At 33.8% G+C, this 24,361-nt stretch overlaps 1 protein-coding gene across 5 annotated transcripts in view; it reads left to right on the top strand.

The window, feature by feature from the left end:
- The window catches only part of Src64b (Tyrosine-protein kinase Src64B), a 37,417-nt gene extending 14,186 nt beyond the window's left edge, over positions 1–23,231 (top strand). For 2 of the 5 annotated variants that reach the window (XM_072897187.1, XM_072897189.1), the window contains exons 2-7: positions 19,745–19,975; positions 20,519–20,710; positions 21,333–21,543; positions 21,612–21,865; positions 22,029–22,739; positions 22,882–23,231. In XM_072897187.1, coding sequence (XP_072753288.1) covers positions 19,933–19,975; positions 20,519–20,710; positions 21,333–21,543; positions 21,612–21,865; positions 22,029–22,739; positions 22,882–23,096 — 1,626 coding nt within the window. In that variant the 5' untranslated portion in view covers positions 19,745–19,932 and the 3' untranslated portion in view covers positions 23,097–23,231. Of the gene's footprint in view, positions 1–13,415; positions 13,544–19,744; positions 19,976–20,518; positions 20,711–21,332; positions 21,544–21,611; positions 21,866–22,028; positions 22,740–22,881 lie in introns of all 5 variants that reach the window. The other 3 variants (XM_072897188.1, XM_072897190.1, XM_072897191.1) reach the window with 3 other exon arrangements.
- Positions 23,232–24,361: the final 1,130 nt, after the last annotated feature.

The following is a 24,361-nucleotide window of genomic DNA, read 5'->3' as shown; positions in this document are numbered from 1 at the left end:
TTTTGAAACAGCTTTTCTTGTATCTTAAACAATATAAAATTTAAACAAAAAACGTATATACGTAATATGGTTATTAAGTCTTCTAATTATAATTGGTTAATGGATTGTTAGATTGATTGATCTTTAAAATTTTCCAACACATATCTTGATACGATACCTACAATAGATTGCATTTAAAAATAGAAAGAATGCAAGTAACATAAATATATTTTCTGATGTGTCGATGTATCTATTTAAAAGTATTTTTAATATATCCTCACATATGTCATGTCCAAAATAAATGGTTCGTGACTTCGAAATAGACAGGGCAATCTACTTCTCATGATTTTTCCATTTCAAATCTCTGAGACACCGCGATTCGACTCGGCTCCAGTCGCGTCCCATTTCGTCACTCATCCATCGCAGGGTTAACAACCCTCGAATCGGCCTCGACCGTGAGTCCTTCAAATAAATCGTGTCACCCATTGTATACGCGCGGTGATTATGGTGTGGATTATTCATACACATAAAAAAGTAATTCGAAAAACAAGTCTTTTTAGATGGAATGTTTCAATTTCATATCAAAATTATTCAATAATTATAAAAATACCCGTTTTATTTTTTAGTAATTGTAAGATAATTTTAATAAAATAAATCAATAAATCTTTGTATTTTTTATATAGAAATAATAAACATAAAAAAAAAATATCCTTCTGTCTCTCCGTGTAATAAAGAAGAATCGTTTTCAAATATAAATAAATATCTTTTGAAAGACAATATACAATGTGTCTTTGCGATATGGAGCATCCCATTATCTTTTCTCTCTCTCTCTCTCTCTCTCTCTCTCTCTCTCTCTCTCTCTCTATTTCTTGATATTTAACCGAGTTTATTTTCAACAGTCAAAAAATATCTTTACAGCTCTTTAAGGGTTTAATACCCGTGCTTGCATGCATGAATGCATACAATCGGACAACCGACTCACCACGGGTCCATCTGCGCGCCACGTGGTGAATGCTGTTGCGCTCGAGGTCTCCTTGTTTAAGAAAAATGAATGACGGGCCAAATACCGGACGGCATTTTGGTTAACAATGATCGAGAAATGAATTTGGTATCATCCTTCGTGTTTTTATTTCTTTTTATCTGCTCTCTCGCCTTTGAGTTTGTCTACGCATGCAATTTGTCAGCGATAAAACGTGCTCGGAATTCGTTCATCTGTTTAACGTACGTTCGTCTCGTGCAACCGTCTTAGGATCCTTTATCCCTCCCTCGTATCTTAACTCAACGCAGTTAATATTTTATGATTCCTCCTCGCACATCTGATCATTATCATTCAGGGAATAGACTCTTTCCCAAATTGGATAAAAGTTGTTGAAAACTATAAATACTTGTCTTGTTTGCATTGCGTTCCTTGTGTTTCTCGATTGTTCCGATAGAAAAGATTAATACCCATATCGGGATGAAATTATACTTAACATGAGCATTTTATGTTAATTGTATATTGTGAAAATTTATTTACTTGATTGCGCATAAATTGTTATATAATAATAGGATATTTCGACGTCATGAACCATTTATTTTGGACATGACATATGTGAGGATATATTAAAAATATTTTTAAATAGATACATCGACACATCAGAAAATATATTTATGTTATTTGTATTCTTTCTATTTTTAAATGCAATCTATTGTAGGTATCGTATCAAGATATGTGTTGGAAAATTTTAAAGATCAATCAATCTAACAATCCATTAACCAATTATATTTAGAAGACTTAATCATATTACGTATATACGTTTTTTGTTTAAATTTTATATTGTTTAAGATACAAGAAAAGCTGTTTCGAAAAATGAAATATTCAATTAAATTGAAATAAAATGGTAAAGTTGATCGTAAAGGAAATAACAATAGGTTTAGTACCTAAATTATTTTTTCTAATAAGTCTCAAGTCATTTAAAAGATATTTAGATAGTGAAATTATTTTGACAGCATAATACTTTTAATATAAATTCTTAAATCCAATTTAATTTATCGATATTTCACAAAATTTAATAAAACATTTATTTCTTATTTATTTTATACAAAATAGCGTTATAATCTGACATATAAAATATCACGATTGCTTTATTACGGAGATAAAGATTACTAAACTTTTTATAAATAGTCTCCTATAATACTATATAATACATCCGACAACTGCGCTAGCATCCAAGATTACAGTGTTTACCTCATATAAGATTTTCCTTACGTAAAGAAATGTCGTATTCTTGGAGGATACATGTATACATATATGTTTACTAAAGCAGGATCCATACACGAAATTTCATCAGAACACGAAATACAGCAACTAATATTATCTAATCTTGGAACAAACTACATCTGCGAATACTTAAAAATATATGTACATAAATGTTTCCTCTCTCTTTTTTCCTGTAGATATGTGATTATTAACAATATGATAACGATGTACTTCCTGTCACTGTACGAGATAACGATACTGCCTTTATCCTCACAATAAAAATGACCTCGCGTTATTTTTTTTTTCTTAATTTTTAACGCCATTTTATATTATTACACAAGTTATTGAAATTTATTGTAAGCACAATGTTCTCATACATATGCCAAGCATACGAAACGTACCTATCAGCTTAAGAATTTTTTTTTTTTTGATTATTTAATGTATGTTGCATTTTATAATATGTATCGTGTCTGGTTGTTGTGAGATAAAATTGATATTTCGTTCACGATATATCCTATAACTGCGAAATCTCTACGGTAGCATTGATCGGTCCGTCGTGCCGCGACTCGCAATCGAGCAATTTGTTCGTTCATCCGATATATACTATCCGCGAGCTGAAGTATCTTGCGTTTCTGATGTATGTATGTATGTATGTATGTATATACATACGGGAGTTTATCCAATGCTATGCAATATCGGCAATCGCGTCTTTTATCGATTTTTGCATCGTTATTGATATATATTCGCGAATCTCGCTTATATACAATATGCTAAAAATTGACATGTCACATTCGACGATCATTATCCTGCCTAATTGTAATCGATAAAGATCAATAAAAATGAGCACAAAATAAAGTAAAAGTAAAGGAAATAGCTAAAAAACTGTAAATATAAAAAGACAAGTCTTCAACTTAATGTATTATATATTAGTGTTAAATTTTATAGTGTGTCAAGTTAATCATATATAATTTATTTATTTTAAATAGAGTTATATTAAATTATATATATATATATATATATATATATATATATATATATATATAATTTTTTGTTAAAGATTTTTTTTATTTAAGATATATTTAGATTTTCATAATATATAAGAGAATGTGTGTGTTTATAGATTAACATATATTCTTTGCATCTAGTCTTGTTTTTATTTGTTTATATTATAATAAAATAGAAAGTACAAGGTATATTTTTAATTGAAACCTGGAATAAAAATTACATGTGCTTTTACTTTTAAACAAACGATAAGGGAAAGTATTTAATCTTCAAAAAATTTCAAATTTTAATTTTAATTTCATGAGTGGAAATATGATAATCGTACAAAATGTAGGATTAGTTAAAATGATATCAAAATTTCTAATTAAATGGCAAAGTTTTTCAACTTTGAATACGCAATGAGAATAGCAGGCTTCTCTAAATGCTCTCCTATATAGGTTTTATGGGTATATATATATATATATATCTCTCTCTCTCTCTCTCTCTCTTTCTCTCTGGTTCTTATTTCTATTCCTTTTTTTTGCGCTACGAAACCGGCGCGCGCGCTCGTTCGCCCTCGTGCTTTTTCTAACCCTGTTCGACCGCGCATCGCGAGTGCGGTATCGATCGATATCCGTTCGGCGCGCGAGAGGGAGGTAAATTTTCGCACAGCAACGAGATATATCCGGAAATAGGCCCGCGACATTAATAGACACCGGCAACGGCGGTAACCACCCCTTTACTTTTCCGTCGCTCTCGCTCTCTTTTTCTCTCCCTCTTTTTCCCTCTGTCTCTCGGCCAAAGCGGAGCAATTTTCCAGGGCCGTAGCTTCGGATCGTCGTCTCTCGTGCGGCAACGAGGAAGCTCTCTTGTTCGTTCGTTCGTTCGTTCGTGGGTTCGTTCTTTCGCGGTTATGAACACGCGGATTTATTGACGCTCGCGATGCCTTTGCCCCGTTCAAGTACGCGCCGCTTCAGCTTCCTGTCGAAGTATCGGTAAACAAGACAAGCGCCCTGTCGTGTCTCTCAACGCGCCCTTCTGCTTAAATGCCTCAAACGAGATCAACTAGATGAAGTCTCTTCGCTACTTCCCATGTGAATTATGTGTATTTCGCATATATAATATAATACATTGACAGGGTTTCTCTATTTCTAATGGCTGAAAATTGCAATTTGTTGTATTAAATCAAAATCGTATTGTTTTGTATTTTAGTCTGATATTAAAGAAATTGTACTATTTTTTTGTACATTGAAAAAAATGCATATTTCACATAAACATTTTGGAATTTTGTAACAGTTATATCTATTCCCTAATTACTTTTTTATATGGTGCACAAAATGTTTTATCTGTTTGGAAATCATACCGTAATATAAAATAAAACCACAATTTCAGAAAATATTATTATTATTATTATTATTATTATTTGCAAAATTATAGATATGCTCATTTCACAGTTTTAATATTGAGAGACGATTTTGCGCTCAATAATTTCGTGTTTGAAGTTACGTTAATTTTACGTTGCGCGAACGCAGAAATAATATTATACTCTTTAATCTAAGAATATTAATTGAGAAGTTTACATGTTAATCGCATTACTTAGCGTTAAAGCAGCGTATAGTTTGCACGACGTATTGTGTATACATAAAGACCATATTGTGAATTATCGATCGCGTTCCTCTGTATACGCGATACAACACTGCCTATCGAAAATCACAGTTGCTAATGCGAGCAAGGATACAATATCGAGAACTGTAATTACATCGAAGCGTACACACAATTCGTTTCGGTAGGCTCGCCAGTGGATTTTCGTGATTGAGTTTGCGGTTAACAACGTAAGCTCTCTTATCGTTCGATTCTCTGCTACCGTAATTGTTTATCGATAGTATTAGATCCTTTGTTTTCTCAGGGGAACCACTTCTTGCATTTTTGATTAAATTTTTTACATTTCGATTACTTATATATTGATGTGTTCCAAACAGTTAATTTGGTTTTAGAATAACAATATATTAATTATATGTAACGTGTTTGTAATTAATATATTATAACTTTATAATATATTGATTTACAATTATATTAACATATGCTGAATTTAATTTTTTTTATGTTATCTCTTTTTTAATGTTTAACTTTTATTTCATTTTTGCTTGATTTTAAATACGTTTAATCGTTAGTGTAGCAAACATGTTCGATTCGAAAATGATTAAATTGAGTGTAATTTACATTCCAGTAATATGTTACATTCTAGTAATATGTTATAGGCAATTTCATATTTTATCGGAATAATCAATAAATTTTTGTTTTTAAATAATTCAGATTTCGATTGATTATACAAAATTGAGGCATATGCATATATGCTTTTCTAATATTGCAAAAAAATGTGCATTATGTTACTAATACATTAGTATCGCTGTTGTTTTACTTTATTAAAAAAATGTGTTACATCTAACTTTTAATAAAATGAAACAGAAAGATTTTTTATAAAAGAAACTGTTCTCAAAGGTAATAAAGTTTTTTCAATAAAGTTCCTTCTCAGAGAGACATTTCACTGAAGAGTGATACACGTCTATGTTAGAGAATAATCGCGCGCGGAAGTAATTAATAAATTCACGACGTTTTGCTATCTCTTTGATATCGCCAAATACAAGCGATGGAAACTTGCTCGCAGCTCGTTAGCCGATTACATTGCATTGTGATACGACGCGAATAAATGATGACGACTCGACTGATATATTGTACAATTGTCAGTGAGATATAATACGTAATCAAGCTCCAGTTAGCCAAAGTTATTCCTAAGTCAAACTGGGAAATCCACGACGACGACGACGACGACGACGACGACGACGACGACGACGACGACGACGACGACGACGACGACGACGACGACGACGACGATGATGATGATGATGATGTTGAGTAGGCGCGTGTTTATGCCCACGCGGAAAGTCGAATAGAGACGTCTAAAAAAAAAGCTAGGCCAAGACGAATGTCTCCTCAACGGCCACGTTGGTAGTGCTATCAATAGTTCGGTCGTCGGCTTCAAGTACCTACTTACTTTACCCTCGAGTCTTTCACACAGTGGCGTCGAGAGTAGGGTCAAGCACAAATGACGTGAAAGAGAAAGACGTGTGTGTTCGAAAATCGTTGATACAAGGTTTACAAAAGTATTCTTTAATTGCGTGATTTAAAGTAATCCTTGTTTACTAAAGTGATTGTGTTAGAAACTGTAATTTTCAACACTCCGAGGAGATTAATCTATTTTCACATTCCACGAGGTAGTATCTGCTTAATTTGCAAGAAGACCTCTTATTTACATATTTTCTTAGTAATAAAAATACACATTGTTTTTATAATTCGAGAGATGACGTATGTACATCTATACGATTTTTTTTCGCAAAGGCTATAGCCGGATAAGCATACTAAAAATGCCCCCCGATGAGTTTTTAAATAACATTTGGCCTGTCATGTCCTTGCTGTAAAAAAAATTTTCCTCAAAATTTCAGCTCCCTAACTCTATTATTTTCTTATAGTTATCGAGGAAAACGTTATTTTCAGTTTTTATTTTTCTTTTTTTGTAAATATTTGAGATGATCCCATATCGATTTTTTTTCTAAACATTTATCAACAAAAAACACAAAAAGAAAAATATTTTTTCATTAATCTCGAATAAAAGTTTGATTTTTTAAAAAAAGATTGAAATTAAAAAATGGTTTTTTGAACATGTTCCTTTCGAGGTTCAATCACCAAACTTTTATAGAATACTCTTTTTATATGTCTCAGTATTCTCAAATTTTCTTAATTTTGTCGAGTTGGTGCAACGTGATGAAAAAAATAGAAAATCTTTTTTTTATTATTTTTTGATCAGAGGACGGAAAATTATTTATTTTCTTGTAATAAGTATATAATAGTAATTATAAAAAATAATTATAAAAAATAGAAATATGTTTTATACAAAAACAATGTTCACAAATACAATTTTTAAATTGTTTTTGCATAAAAAATATTTCTGTCCTGTAGTATAATTATAAATGTATTACAATTATTATTATTACTATTATAATTATTACGAGAAAAAGAAATAATTTTCCGTGCTATTATCAAAAAATAATAAAAAAAAGATTTTTATTTTTTGTTTTTTACTATGTTGCACCAACTCGAAAAAATTGAAAAAATTTGAGAGTATTGAGACATATAAAAAGAATATTCTCTAAAAGTTTGATGATTGAACCTCGAAAGCAACATGTTAAAAAGGCCATTTCTTAATTTTAGTCTTTTTTTAAAAATCGAGTTTTTATTCGAAATTAATAAAAAAATTAATAAAAAAATATTTTTTTTGTGTCTTTCGTTGATAAATATTCAGAAAAAGATTGATACGAGATCATCTCAAATATTTACAGAAAAGAAAAATAAAAACTGAAAATGACATTTTTCTCGATAACTCAGGAAATAATAAAGTTAAGAAGCTGAAATTTTGAGGAAAATTTTTTTTTACAATGAGGAAATGACAAGCCAAGTATTATTTGAAAACTCATCGGGGGCACTTTTCGTATGCTTATCTGGCTATAAAGCCTTTAAATAATCGAGTTCTAGATTCGTCTCGTAAGAGAAGGAAGGCAAGACGGTAAATGCATTTTCGTTGAGAATTGATGAGTGTATCGATTGCATAATTTTTGCCAACTTATCTCTAACCAGGATTGCCTTATCTAGCTCAACGTCAATTCAACGGCGAGTTCCGTTGTAGTTTTCGCCCGCCAGGAAGTCGCCTTAAGCTTGACCTAACAACAGCTTCGGGATATCGAGCAATGAACGTGTAAGCTAGTCGCGCCAGGAGAGGAACAGGGCACCGACCTTTGAAACTGTGCGTTCGAGTGTTCCAGAAACCTGAAAATCACCAATAATCCACGATAGGTTGTCCGGGCGATCGTGTTATAATCCGAAAATTATGACAACCGTCTCGTTTCGAAGAGCGACGCGCAATATTGTCTTGAGTAAAGTGCACGTAAATAATATACAGCTGCTACGTGCAGTGCAGTAATGGGAAAAGTAAAATGTGTAATTTGGCGACTTTGGAAGGAAATATTTCTCAAATGTGTGTAAGATAATAATTTTGAAAATACTGAAGAAAGAATTTAATTGTGCAGTAATAATGTATATGACATATACGTGCTCTGGATATATAAATAAATAATAAAGAATATTTTTAACAGGAATTCAGTTTGTCCAGGAGAAAAAACTTCAAATTAATATAGTTTCAAGAATTATTTACTAAAATTCAAATCTGTTTATTTACAATATCAAAAATAATACATTATGATGATTTCAATTGACATTGGAAGTGCATCACATAAATAAATAATACTTAATAATAAATAATAATTTAGAAAATGAATTCGGGAATAGATTGACGTTAGAGTTAGAGACTTTGAGGGGGGAAAAAAAAGATAAAATTGTTGATCGAACCCTCGTACGAGTTATCATTAAAGCCATGTTCGTCTCTCCGCGCCCCATCGTCTTCTTCCCTCGCTGGCTTATTTCTGGACGGAGTTTCCGGGCGAACCGACAAGAGCGCATCGATCGATCTCTACCCTCGGTGAGAGAGAGTTTTCCCTGCAGCCCTCCCGTGTACATATTCGTCCTTACGATATTATTCTCCGTGCATATGGAAAATCCGATCCGACGAATGGAAACGTAAAAAACGTTTAGCAAGGCGAAATGCATCGCGCGTGAGAATTTGCCGCTTGACGCCGACTATGCGTACACGCATGCACTGTGAAACTGCATTACGCGCGAACTCTCGCGTGTGCATTCCGCGGAATGCTAAAATCCGCGGAATTTCGCAACACGAAGAGATCGCACTAGTCGACAAATTGCAATTGCGTGCGCTCTTTATTAAGACGCGAGCGCGAATGCGGGTCAATATTTTATATCGCGTTCAACATGTCGCGAGAAAAATATCGTCGAATCGTGCACTACGCGTAATTTACACGTGCCCGGGGAATTTATGTGCAGCCGTTTGTTCGTAACCTACTTCCGGATTTCCTCACATTTCTTCAGATGGATGTTTAAAAATGCAAGAGCGTTAAAAGCGAAAGAATCGTTTGGCAACGTGGTACTTTTGATATTGAATCAGTAATTTATTGATATTTGTGTGCGTAAATCAGTGCACTAAATTCATCTAATAATAACAACTTTTTAACAATTAACATAAATTATTATGAATCTTGAAAATGAAATTGTGAACAATTTAATGGAGTTCAATGGAATTTTTTGACATTTTATCGAATAATGACTGATTTTTGATATAATATGGTGTGCAAATATAATGCGTATTAATTGAATTTATGTTTATTAAATATTAAATAATATTTTATATTATTGTATATTAAATATCCCGCATTATTTTATATATGTATTAAATATCCCGTTTTAGTTTATATTATTCATATTAAGTATCTCATATTACTTTATATCAATACACACATACATATATATTATATACATTATTACTGCACAATTTCAATTTTTTTTTAAGTATTTTTAAAATTATCTTACACATAATTACAATTTTCTTCAATCTCGTTGTCCGCGTTTCCCTCCGGTAATTCCCTTCCGTTAAGTCATCTCGGTCTTTTCCGCGAGCTTTTTTTCTGACTGTACGAGGGTATCAAAGCTTTGTCGGCGCGTTGGCCGGAAGACCGAGCAGATTCGAAGCATTAGCACGGCCCAATGGAAGAGAGAGAGAGGGAGACATTTACCCCACGTTATAGCGCTTCGCGTGCCACCCCCGCGTTAAAATTGCCCCGCGTGTCTTTTCGAACTTGTTTCAGTCGTATAGTTAGTATCTTCCAAAACATTTACAAAGATTTATCTTTTACAATCGCAGTTTTTTTTTTGTTATTAACATATTATAATTTATAACGAAAAGAATATTAAAAAAATAATATAATCTCATTAACGTTAAATTATTATTTTTTTATTATCTGAATCAGAAATTAAAAAAAAATAATAATTTTATATTTAAGAGAAGAAAACCTTCCGATTGTAAGTCTATTACATTTTGTTACGTCATATACGCTCTTGTTCAAGAATCTCTCTCTTTTCTTCCTCGATTATTCACCCTTTTTCGCATCTTTTCTCCTCATGTTGCTCGCTGTCACAAAGTTAATCGCTTCGCTCCTCGAGTCTGGATAAAGGAATCGATTTAACGCGTCTGCAAGTCTGCACGGTGCACCGTCACCTGCCTGTCACGATGCAATGCAACGATCGTGTCGACACCGTCGACACCTTCTCGACATTGGCCGCGTTTTTCGCGTCCGCCCGTTTATGCTCGCGCATAGATTTGCTACGATTAGCTCTGGGTCCTCGATATCGGCGGTATGTGAAAGTCGATTCTTAAGCATTCGACCGCAATGACGGGATAATACGACTTACCGACCGTAGAGCCCTTTAAATTATTAACGATTATTTAAACCGATTTGTTCGCGTTCGATTCGTACTCGAATATTTGAAACGGAATATCCGATATTATCGGAAACTTCAAAGTGATATAATTACATGTAATAATTAATGGCTTTTTATTTATTTTTTTTTTTTTTTTTTTTTTTTTTAGTAGATGATTATATGGATTGTTTGACATGGATGAAAAAAATATTGAAAATATTTGAAAATTATAATATAATGTCTGGAAAAATTTTGTAGGTATTATATTTTATAAGGAATTTGTTGATAAAGATATTAAAGCGCTTTAATTATTCTTTGTGTTTATAAATTATAAATTATATAGCATTATTTATCGTTCAATCGTTCAACTGAACGTGGCCTTCAACAGAAATTTCTTTGAGAGACTCAGTTACTTTGTAAGATATCGAATATCGAAATGTGAAAGGTTGTGAAGAGTGATTATCTTTTTCGATAGCTTCGATGCGGAAAAAAAATTACCTTTAACTTTTGCGAAAAACAATATCGATAGTTAATCAGGACTATATTTTGTCACCGATAACATCTAGTTTTATTAAAGAATTTAAATAATTTCGTTTTAATATTCGACATACTTGACTTTCCACGGAATTTATAGACGGAAAGTGGCTCGTTATAGGTATGAAGTACTCTGTATCCTATTACGCGGTAATTTGCGGGCAATTAATTAAGCTTTATAATTAACACGTAGAGTGTAACGATGTACCCCGACGTTGATAGCCCATAACAAGCTTCATAGATTTTAGTGTCTGCGACGAGCGAAATATTCGGAGTATTCGGCTCGTAGATATATCGTATAGAACTATTGGTAGCTGGTAGTAGATCGTAACGCGCAATAATGGCTTCCTCACATCTATATGCTTGAACGTGCGGCGAACCATGCGGTACTCCCTGAATTCTTAATATCCCTCGGAAGGTTGGCCATCCAGTCGTTTATAATTCTCTCGGAATACGCTCCTAGAAACGCTGCGGGGAAGTTTCAAACGTCAAATGCTCGATTATTCAACAAAAAGCAGAAACTAAATTCCTAACAGATGGTAAAAGATTTCCAATTTTTTCCGATAAAAACAGAAATAAATCAGAGAAAATATAGTTTTTAATGTTTAAAATATTAATAATATTAATATAAGATTTGGTAAATAATTTCAAAAGCTCTCCTACGTCACTACGATATTTTATATTAATAATAAAAAGAAATCAAGGTAATTTAAAAATATGTCAAAAATGTTAGTCTATATGTATTTATGTATACACCTATATATATTTCAGTTTCTTTTCACTGCCTTAAGACTTTTTAATTTACGAGATACAATTTAAATTCATGAGATACAAATTTAAAAACTAGATTTTTATATTATCTTTCAATTTAATTAATATAAAACATAAAATTCAAATTAAATTAAAAAATTTGCGGTTAGAAGAATACCGCTATCGGATTAAAAGCGCTAAAAAGAAAAGGGTCGCGTGTCTCGGCTTTGGATTGTTCCCAGACCAGGATTATTTCTCAAGTTTTTCGTTTTCCTCGACTTTTCCTGTGCGGAAGATAAAGCTATGGGAAGTGTCTGGTTTTACACAGGCGGAATATAAGTACGTACGCGTTTGCGAAACACGTTAAGCAGAGCACAGGCAGGCGGACAGTCAAGCAAGAATATAAAACGACGAGAATGGAAGCAAAGTCGATCCCATTTAACTGCCGGACGAGGCCTTGGAGTATCTCAAAACGCGTTCTACGGCTTTCCCCGCGCTTGGATCGAGCTCGGATAAGAAGAAAAATTGAACAGTTCGGTGCGGTGCGAGCAAAGAAAGAAGTAAAGCGATTTGCCGTTCCATTTAAATGAGATACGTAATTCACGAGATAAGGAAGGAACAGTATTTTATATACGAGATGGCTTAGGACTATCTCATTCATTTTTGACTATTAATGTCTTGATCTAGACAGAATGACACTCTAGAGTCTCGTAATAGATGACCTACAAATTCTCCTATTTCATTTAGCGTGCTAAATAAAGCACGTGCTTTTACTTTTATACCTAATTAAACCTATAATTAAACAAAATCTTTAAATCGTCACAATCAAAAGGAAAATATATTTTCCAATTAATTTTAAATTAAGCTTTCTACTTTTTATTTTGCATTTAATCCACATAACGTAATATAATATAATTTTATTATACATTATATAAAAAATATTTGGAATAAATTAATGATAAATATAAGTAATAATTATATGCGTTGAGGTATAATATTTCTGTCGCGACATAAACATTACATTTGTTTTTAACACGTTAATAACTATGAAAAAACATTTTTATCTTCTTGATTTACATGCAAGAATAAATTGCAGAGATTATGCACTGAAATATCAAGAAAGAAAGAAAGAAAGAACAAACAAAAAGTGTCTCGACTATTACTGATGGGGAGGGACTTTATCAAAGATACCTATGCATGCTTTTATATGCGTTTCTCCAGCTTCGAGCTACGTGCAAAAAGACATATGCCCGACACACTTGGACTGAAAGTAGATGTCTTTACCTCGCGTTTTTATGACTTATCTCTGAACGTTCTATTTTTCACGTGTCGCATTGTCGTGTCAGTAACCGATAAACTGGTACAAAGGAGTCCAAAGTAGCCTTGCTGGGCCTCACGACTGACCCAAACGCACCGAACTTTCTCTCTCTCTCTCTCTCTCTCTCTCTCTCTCTCTCTCTCTCTCTCTCTCTCTATCTCTCTCTTTCTCTTTCAGGCCGGTACCTCTTAACGACGTCTATTCTTCGATCCCTGAGAGGTGCACCCGTGACTCATGGATCTTACGTGACTCATTGTCAGTCATGACTGGTGGCAAGTCGAGCCCTCTTCCTTCTCTGACAATAAGTACGCGCGTCCTGTCGCATCCTCGTGCACGCGGGAACAACCATGAAGGAACGCATATCAGACCCTTATTTTGTCTAGGGTTTCACGGCAACCTGCACGATTAAACTCTCTTTTTCTTGGTCTTTTTCTGTTTCCCTCTTTCTTCCTTTTTCTCCTACCGTGACGTTAATTCGTAGTGGGAGTTTTGTTGGCATGTACTCGTTGAATTCCCTGAAAGCATCTGTCATTTTCCATTGTTTGGGAGCTCGACTAAAAATATACACCGACTGCAATGTAGAATATTAGTTTTTACATCATTGTCGGAAATGATAAAAGTAGGTTTTCTCTCCGGTTAGCCGCGCGCTTGCGTGGAATTATATAGAGCAAAAGTTTTCAAGTTTTATTATTGTTTTAGTGTTTGTGTGTTCGTCCGGCATAGTTTTCTGAAGAGGACACTGTTATTATGATTATGGTTATTTGTAGAGTAACAACGAATGAAGAATGATAGGTTTATATATCTCTATTGGATTAGCTATGTAAACAAGGAAAAAATAAATCTTTCATTTTCTTTTTTTTTAATAGAATCTCTAGTCGATCTCTGAAAATATTAAAAATATTCTCAAGAAAAATTTAATCCCTACTTACATGCATTATTTTATTATTACAGATTTTCTCGTTAAAAATTATTAATTTAATTTTCGGCGATCGCTTTTCAATAAATTTAATTCTTCCACAATGGCGCATATTTTATACCATGCCATATAGTATGACATTATTAATATTCCATATATTATTTTACACATTGTAATATTTCTTGCGATAATAAATTGTATTTGTTTAAATTTTATATTAATTTTATACGCACATAAAATATCTCATTCCAATAGCCCGTCAATTTAATTAAATAAAATTTCAGTTTCGATCTATTGCTAATTTTTAATTATTAAAATCACTGTATTATATTACTATTATATTAGTCATTATTTTAAACGTCATTAATTCGAATTTCGAAATCTCTCAAGCGAAGTAACTTATCTATTAAATGGTGCGTCAAGGCTTAATATATCATTGTGCAGCTGAAGGATCTAACAAGAAGCGGGCTTTTGTAAGAAAGATCAACGTGAAAAACAGAATCCAGTGACGTGCATTTTGCTACGCAACAAAACCTCCGTCACGGCATCCTGTAGCCCGATGAATGTTTTATAAATTATATGCTTGGCGAAAACCCCGACTTCTCTCGGAGAAGGAAAGTTGATAGCGCGAACGGCGAGGATTAAAATATAAAGACAAGGACATCTTCTTACTGACAAGTACTGTCGTACCACTAAGAGAGACTCTTGTCTGTCTTATCGCTAAACGGAAAGATAGACAATAACGCATTTCCGTTTTGCTGCGTGATTGAGAAACATTGGCTGGAACGGAAGACGAAAGAGAAGCTCCTCGTAACCAGCTTTTCCGCTTTTATAATTACGACACATCTTTAATGGAAATCCGCCAATTTCGCTGCAACAAGAAATTTAACCTTTTCTTCGTGGAAAAAGCAAACGTTTCTAAAATTTTCTCACGATTTAACACCTTTTAAAAAGATTACTGAAAGCATTAAGAATTGTCTAAAGTTTCTTTACAGATTTTATAAGCAAATTGGTTTAATTAAGCATTATATATAATCTATTTAATTTAATTTAAGATTATAAATTCGAACTTTAAATAAAAAATGCAATTCTATAAAGTATGAGTATACGTTAAAATTTATATATCCACTATTATATAAATTTATATATTTACTATAATTTTTTTTTCCATAATGAAATAAAATGTTATGAGAGTGCTCCGTAAATATAACGTTAAAATAAAATGTGCTGATCCGAATTGTTTCGGGACTCAAATGATTTTCTACAAACAATTAAATCTTAAACTTTAAATGGAGTAGCAGATTAATACTGTTGATTGAAATCGGAAATCGAACCGCAAGATTCGTACTTTTCGATATTACAGTCATTTGTGATCCTTGTCATGACACACGGAAGTTTCGAAACTCCACGATTCGATCCAGATTCCAATATGTAATTGTAATCTATCGCTCCAACTTTACGTAATCTCTATGCTTGTTATCTCTCTCTTTGTCAGTAGAAAGAAATTTCAATATTTTATTTTTCATATAATATACAATGATTTATATATGAAATAAATTGAGTGGAAAAAGTTAATATGATTATTACTACCAATAAAATATCTTTATAATCTTCATTTTTATGAATCACTATGACGAATTAAAGGCTAGTTCTTCAGATGTCTCACAAATCAATTTAAAGCGTTATAGCTGGCTTAGTCAATGTTCAAAGAGATGACGCATTTACATTTCCATCCATATAACGTCAACGAGATAACTTGAGATTTACATATACCATCTCTTCTATCTTTCAACGCGCGCAAACTTTTACCTTGTACTTCACAATCGTGGTTGCTCCTTTGTCTACCTCGGACGCGTAAGCGTTATCGATTAGTACGAAAATAAGATTAGCAAAAGGGGAGCACACGCGCGCGCGCGCGCACGCATGTTTTCACTTTGTTTAATAATTGAAAGATAAAAACGTTCTCTAAATTGTTCTGTCCAAGAGAGAAAACAATAAAAGTAATTTTAAAAAATTTGATTATAAAAATAACTTTTTGTATGAATAATAATAATTAAAAAAAAAAATAACGAGATAAATAATTATATTATAGATTGCTAAATAAAATTGTAGTATAAATCAGTAATAATAAATTACACGAAGGAAAATTGAAACATTTTTTAAATTGGCATTCTGGTAATTTTGGCTCCACGTGTACATGACATTTCAATGGAAAGTAGTGCTCCATTGTCACCTTTAATATATTAAGATGTTTTGACTGTTCTACGATTTTATGCAGGTGATATAGGAAGTTGCTGGCGTGCGATTTGTAGGGAAACAACAAAGTTGTTACTTCAAGATAGGGAAAGAAAGAGAGAGAGAGAGCCTTTGCATCGGGCGATAACTAACTCTCTTGCTTTTACGATCTATTTTTATGGTTAGTATCTACACGCGGCGTCGTTGGCCGGTAAATTCTCACGTCGTTTTAAAACGTGTTAGTCGTTATACTTTATCGTACAAGACAGGATGGAGTACTTTATTGTACCGTGAAATCATAAGCGGAAGTAAAAGTAAGAACGAGTAACGAGTAATGGTGGCTGTGATTTATAGGGAAATTACGCATTATTCATCTTATAAAAGAATGCGCTAAAAACATAACTCTTTTGATTGTGTGAATTATTATATTATATTTAGATAAAAATAGTCTTTTATTTTCAGATGAAATAGTTACCGAATACATTTATTGAGAATGCTCAATAATTCTTTAATTTATTAATTTATTTACAAAAATCTCTTTTAACAGGGAATAATATAATCATAAATATTTCATTATAAAAAGCAATTTTTAAAATACAATATATTTCAAATCACAAGCTTATTATTTAATCATAATGTGTGTTATTTATAATTTTAAAATTCTCGTTCTTAGGATCATTTAATTAATTTTTATTTTACAAATTTTTATATTACAAAACAAAAAATGAGACATTTCTCAATCATTCTCAATAATTATTCAATAATAAATTTGAAATCATGATACTTAAAATAGGCGGAAAATTTATTCGACTGATTTTTGCCTCTAATAAGACAAGTAGTGAAATCTTTATGATAATTATCTATTTAAGTCTAGTTGTTACAATTTTCCCCTCTCTTATGAAACTTAAGAATCCCCTACGGGAATCGACAACGGTCTGGATCAGGCTGTCTCGTCCTGATGCTAACGTTAATATGTCTTTGTTCACGGTAGAAACGCATTGTTCGTCACGTAAAAGCTCTGCCGGATGGTGAGTGTATATGGTATAGTATATGCGAACACACACCGTGGGATATCGATCGTTTCACTACTCATGCATTACCCCGTTGCATAAGTACACACATACAAACATAGATAGGGACTAGCGATGGTGTACACGGGTTATCCTATAGCGGTTTCTCGTAGTCGAGTTCTACCAATCGAACGAGAGACAACGTGGTGGTCGTACGCCATCGCTTTCGCGGCGTTTGGCACTAGGGTAGGACCGACCCACATCCAAAATCGATCCCCCCGACAATTGTTTCTCGTGTCCGTGAACGTGGAGATGGTTGCTGATGGACGCATTCGTTAAGCAGGGTCGACCATATTGCCTGTTAATAATTGAAATCATTTTCTCCCTTCATGAAAATTTAATTGCGCCACACATTTTTTTCGCACTTTTCAAATCCTTAACATTAAGTATTATCATAAAACTAATTTCCAATCAAGAATGTTAAAGAGCATTAAGATTTATTTAAAATCTGAACAAACTAAGAATTTATTATATCTACAATATTTACAAATATCAAACGCAATTTATTAAATTTTGTTTTTTTTTACTGTAGAAAAGAATAGAGGCCCTCTTTTAAAAAAGGCATATTATTGTATTTACATATTGTTGCCTTTTTTCCGAGATGCTAATTGATTGTCTCGATGTCTCGTTGTCAAGTGCGTTATTGCGACTTGCTTCGCACGTGTCGTCTGTAGCTGTCAAATTTTGACAGTTTATGTGACAACTTGTAAAAAATTAAATTAAAGAAAAGTTAAAAAAAAGTTAAAGAAAACGAAGAACAGAAAAAGAGAGACAAAAAAAGGAACATGTATTATATATATATGCATGTACTGTATATGATGAACCTATATGTATAAACTTTTCCCATAATTTTATATGTATATTTAAATATTTAATATGTAATTTATATTTGTGTAATTAATAGAAAAGAGAAGAAGAAGGGATATAATATTAAATAAAGAAAGAGAAAGAAAAAGAAAAAAAGATTGGTTTCTTAAAGCCAACCGTAAATATTGAAATTAAACATTCAATAATCAATTCGCATCGCGGAAAGGAAACTTTAATCATACAACACAATATAAACATACATAAAAGCATAGCGCGCGCTTAAAATTTATACTAGAGTATAAATAAATATGATTTTGACTAAATTAAAAATTTCGATTCTCTATAGGCATGCAAAAAGATTTGTAACTGATAATTATAATTTTAAACGTCAGAACAGTTCACATTTCGCTACATTTTTGTGTAAAGGGAAAAATTATTTTATACCTTCCGACAATATCGTTGAGTATTACGACGCACACATTATCCAACACCCCATATACCTATATATTCTCGGATCTCTCCTCGAAAATCCCGTGGCCCGTTTCTGTTTGGCCTGGCTGTTTAATTAAAAGCTCTGTACATGTTGCCAGCGAGGGTGAACGAGCGAAATCGTTTGTTCCATTTAATGGTACGAAGATGATCGGAAGGGTACTTTAATGATGTAACCGTAATTTTCTTTTTTTTTTTTTTTTTCATTAGTTTTTCTTCTTTGTATGAATATTTTCTTTGGTTGAGCAGCGGTGGATATTCCGTTAAATTGGCCGCAAGTATTTCGTGAATTTCGATCAAAGATACTCTCTCTCGTGCATTTTTACGGGAGTCTCTTTTGTTGCTTTGTCGCTTCAGAGTTCTGGTAAAAATTATCTTCACCCTCGAAGTGGTTTTATAATCAAAATATACATTGTCGGTCTGTGTTAAGTCGATTGATCTCAGCACGTATAGTATAATAAAAAATTATGTACATTTTAAAATGTTTATTTTTTACAAATAAACTAAATACAAATTAATAAATAACATAATAATAATAAATTATTAATTATATTTCTTAATAATAATAGATTAATAAACTAATTACAAATACTAAATTTTTTCTACAAATGCTTAAAGAAGAATTAGCATAGAATAAATATTTCTGATCTTTTAACGTCTTTTTTAATTGCTTTTTATCTTGGAGAATTTTGATAATTGATTCGTTTATAAAGAAATGATTCGGGGAATAATAACGATAAAAAGTAATAAATGAAAATCGTGCGATGACGATATCAGTAACACTATAATAATAGTAATTTGTAATTAATCATTGCAATGTCCTCTCACGATGACTTTATAATTACATCATCGACTCCATCGAAGCATTAACGCTTCCCGTTGTCAAATGACTGTAATTCATGAGCCTTCATCGTGACACTGCGTCCTGTGACTATTGCCGTGATAATAAGCACGGAATCACGACAGATCTTGTCTGGTTTATGTTACAGGAGTGGCGGGTCTGATAATACGGCGATGGATAGACTGGCGAGAAGATTCTGAGAGTTTGTAGCGATACATCACGTTGCAAGCCATCCGGGCCGAGTTTCACCGGACGATGGAGGTTTATCCTGCAAATGGATCCAGGATAGAAGGTGCGTAGGACCCGCGCAGAGGTAGATCAGGAACGAGATCCATCATGGGGAAGTGTTGCAGTAAACGGCAAGAGCCTCAACCGATCGGTGAGTTTATTTTAGCCTCCCCCTCTCCATCTCGATAATATGTATTATGCATATATATATAAATATATATATAGGAATAATTATCTCGTTATTTCACTTTAATAATCATCAGCAAAAACCGTAGTTGCATGAAAATTTATTAATTGCATTAAAATTATAGTGATTAGAAAAATCTCCCCTCCTCCCTTCTCTCTCTGTCTATCTATGTAAATCGAATTTAATTTTTTAAAGAACTTAAAAAAAGTTGTTTTAAAATAAAAAAAATTGGATAAAAAGAGTAATTTTAATTTTACGCAAGAAACAATAATTAAATTTAAATATGAATATTGCTAATTTCTATTTTTTTAATTTTATTCGAAATTTTTATACATTGATCCTGTAACTTCCGGGAATTCTGAAGAAAAATATTGATTTTAGATCAGGCGGTGCATAAACAGGTCGAGAGAGTTTGTTACTTAAGATTCTCGTACAAACAAAAGATATACATATTTCTCACCGGATCGGTCCCCCTTTGACGAGAGACGGATTCTTCTCTCTGTTCAGGTTATAAGAAGGCAGAGACGGGACTCAGCTCAAAGCATAGCAATGGAGGTTCCTTGGACCGATACACCGCCGACCCAAATCAGAGAGGCGTGCAAGCTCGGGCGGATATTATCCGACCGAGGCCGACACCCTGTAAGCTACAGATATCGCATCAACAACCCCGTAAAACGAATTCGCCTGTTAAATCTGCATGTGTGTATTTTATGTTATTCTTTTTTGTTCTTATGTAGAACCGTCTGGCCGTTTGGGCGAAGATAGAGAATTTGGTTTGTTGCAAGTAATCCAATCTTACATTTTATTGCTAAATTGTTTGGCGTTAATAATCGTTGTGTTGTTTCGATCTGTTTTTTAACTGTTTCTCCCGATAACTCGAATCGGTTAATTATATCAGATTTTAATCAGATTATTCTTTGACGCATAAAAATGATCGCTATATTTATTGAGGATAAAATAAAAAAATGAAATTTGATGTCAAATTTATTTTTTCGTATTTATAACATCAAAGAGTGAAACTCATTAAAATTATATTAGTTTTATTTTTTTTATACAAAATTAAAATATAAATTCAATGTGTGTGTGTGTGTGTGTGTGTGTGTGTGTGTGTGTGTGTGTCTGTAGATAAATCGAGACTATATATTTTCCAGATATTTCGGCTCTTTAAGTAAAATAACGAGAGTAAGGTTCCTATTCACTTTAGTATATAAGTTCCTCAAAGTTAAATTACTTTTAACCGATTCGAGTTACTTGATTTCTCCATTGCTCAGAGAATAATTTAATGAGATATGTATATGTTCTGCTTCTCTCCGCAATATAGCACACTCACAAAGATCCAACAAGATCGTGGTGGCCCTGTACAATTATACGGCGCGGGAAAGCACCGACGTTAGTTTCGTGAAAGGTGACCGAATGGAGGTCCTGGACGATTCTGAGCCGGACTGGTGGAGAGTATTGCACTTGACGACCCTGCAAGAAGGCCTGATTCCTTGGAACTTTGTAGCCGTCGAGCGATCGGTCGAGAGCGAAGAGTAAGCATTTCTTCTGTTCTATTCTTCGCTCTTTCTCTTATGTACCTAATGTATCGCTCTCTTTGCAGTTGGTTCTTTGAAAATGTGTCGCGCAAAGAGGCGGGCAAGCTACTGCTGGTCGACGAGAATCCTCGCGGTACGTTCTTGGTGAGGCCGAGTGAGCACAATCCCCGGGGTTACAGTTTGTCGGTGAAGGACTGGGAGGAAGGAAGAGGTCATCACGTTAAACATTATAAGATTAAACCGCTCGATAATGGCGGCTTCTTTATCGCCACCAATCAAACCTTCTCCAGCTTACCGGCTCTGGTTATGGCGTACAGCAGTAAGTGCTTCTCAAATTTATAATGTCTTAATAAACGTTTCCAGATATTTATACTTGTCTTTCTTCAATTAATCTCGGAATTAATTTCGGAAATCAAAGTTAAATTAATTAAATGTCTCTGTATTGAATGATATTCATGGTTGGAAGTATTTCTGTTATCTAGAGAATGCATTGGGTCTCTGTCACGTACTGTCAAAACCCTGTCCAAAACCTCAGCCAGATATGTGGGATCTCGGGCCTGAGTTACGCGACAAATGGGAGATCAACAGGAACGAGATACAGTTGATCTCTGAATTGGGTAACGGCAATTTCGGCAAAGTTTATTACGGCAAGTGGCGAAACAAGATTGAAGTGGCGGTGAAGACATTACGTCCGGGGACTATGTCGACCGAGGCGTTTTTGCAAGAGGCTGCCATAATGAAGCAATTCCGACATAGGCATCTGGTCGCGTTATACGCGGTTTGTTCAAAGGAGGAGCCCATCTACATCGTGCAAGAATACATGTGCAACGGTAGTCTATTGGATTTCCTTCGGAAGGGAGACGGCAAGTACATGCAGTTTGAGGATTTGATATACATCGCGGCTCAGGTGGCCTCCGGTATGGAGTATCTTGAGAGCAAGCAGCTTATACACAGAGATCTCGCGGCGAGAAACGTGCTGATCGGCGAGAAAAACAAGGCAAAGATTTGCGATTTTGGTCTCGCCAGGGTGATCGAGGACGACGAGTACTGTCCAAAGCAGGGTAGCAGGTTCCCTGTCAAGTGGACCGCGCCGGAAGCCATTGTCTATGGTAGATTCAGCATCAAGAGCGACGTTTGGTCGTACGGAATTTTGCTGATGGAGCTTTTCACTTACGGACAAGTTCCTTATCCCGGTGAGTATCGTTGTTTCATCTTTACGTGCAGCGATAATTATTATTTAATGTATTTATGTTTATAATTTATATGTATGATTATTATTTAGTGTGTTTATATTTTGATTCTATATATGTATGACGTGTTAATTTTGTCTTCCAGGTATGCATGGCCGCGAAGTGATCGAGCAAGTGGACAAGGGCTACCGTATGCCGAAACCATTAAATCATCCGCTGCCTGACAGCATTTACCGATTGATGCTACAATGCTGGGATGCCAGTCCTGAGAAACGACCCACGTTCGAGTTCCTGAATCATTACTTCGAGTCGTTTAATGTCACTAGCGAAATACCTTATCTCGAACCGCCGACGGACTGATATACAGCCCATCAATATATGCAAAACCATCATCTGCCACCGCACGGTCACTTTCATCCAGCCCACATCAATTGTGCCATGGAATTTTATGGTATTTACTGCTAAGTAAATTATTTAGCGCGTATCTCGTTGCCCTTATTAAAAACTTCGTGCATTGGCTGTATCATTCTCGCAGAGAGAAAAGACTAGTGAGAGAACTTCCCTCGCAATACTACCCCCGCATTGCGAGTGGCATTTTTTCGACTGCGAAATTTTTCTACCGAAAAATTTTTTGCGACCAATCCTCATGAAAAACAGTGCCGCGAATTCACTAAACTATCACTGTCAAATGCTGCCGAAAATTCAATCGTGATCCCCATTTCTCTTTCCTCTCCTTTCCTGTCCTTTACGTATCCATAGTGTTAACGTTAGCACCGAAAATGTCAAATGGATCGCAAAAGTTGCCACGGTATGTTTTTCTACCGTTCGCAAGAATAAATTGAAGAAATTGAAGATTCTAATTTTTCGACCAATCAGGCGTTAACCATAATTACTTAGAAACAAAAAAAAAAAAGAAACACAATCCTAAGATCGCTGGAGCATTGGTAAGACATGCTTTACCTGCCTCCTCTTTTTCCTTCGGGATATCTGCGATCACTTACTTAAACTTTTCATACTTTTGACGAGCAACCACAATAAAGACACTAGTAATGCCGGTAAATTTAAACGGTATTAGAGAGTAACGTGATATATAAGTTTGCAGATGAAATTCGAAATTATAGATTATACAATATAATCGTATGTTAGTGTGTATGAGATATATATAGAGTGAAAAAGAGTGTGTGTGCACGCGCGCGTGCGCTTGTGTGTGTGTATGTATTTGGGCGTATTGTGAACGTGACTTGTACGAGAGTACATTGTATTTACATTTTATTGATCTCGGATCATCCGATTCATCGCGATTATATCCGAATTTTCCTAAAATCCAGTTTTTGGATATATACAGTCCTCGAAAAAAATTTTGGTATTACATACACACTGTTTTTGTGGTGATCATGAGTGCATGATTTTCAAACGAGGGCTGAATACGCTCTGACGGATGTAAACATTAGATATAAAGGATATTTATGAATTTTTCATGTAGTTTGTCCATCGAGAGAAACTCGTAAAAAAAAAAGTATTTTCAAATGGAATGGTTATTGCACACAGCCGCGCGGAGCTTTATTTTCGAGACGATATTAATGTTTGACGATTTATTCCTCCTAAGTGCTAAGAATCGTGTATAC

This window comes from Anoplolepis gracilipes, chromosome 8, assembly GCF_047496725.1.
Source record: "Anoplolepis gracilipes chromosome 8, ASM4749672v1, whole genome shotgun sequence".
NCBI lineage: Eukaryota > Metazoa > Arthropoda > Insecta > Hymenoptera > Formicidae > Anoplolepis > Anoplolepis gracilipes.
This window is presented reverse-complemented; position numbering and strand designations above follow the sequence as displayed.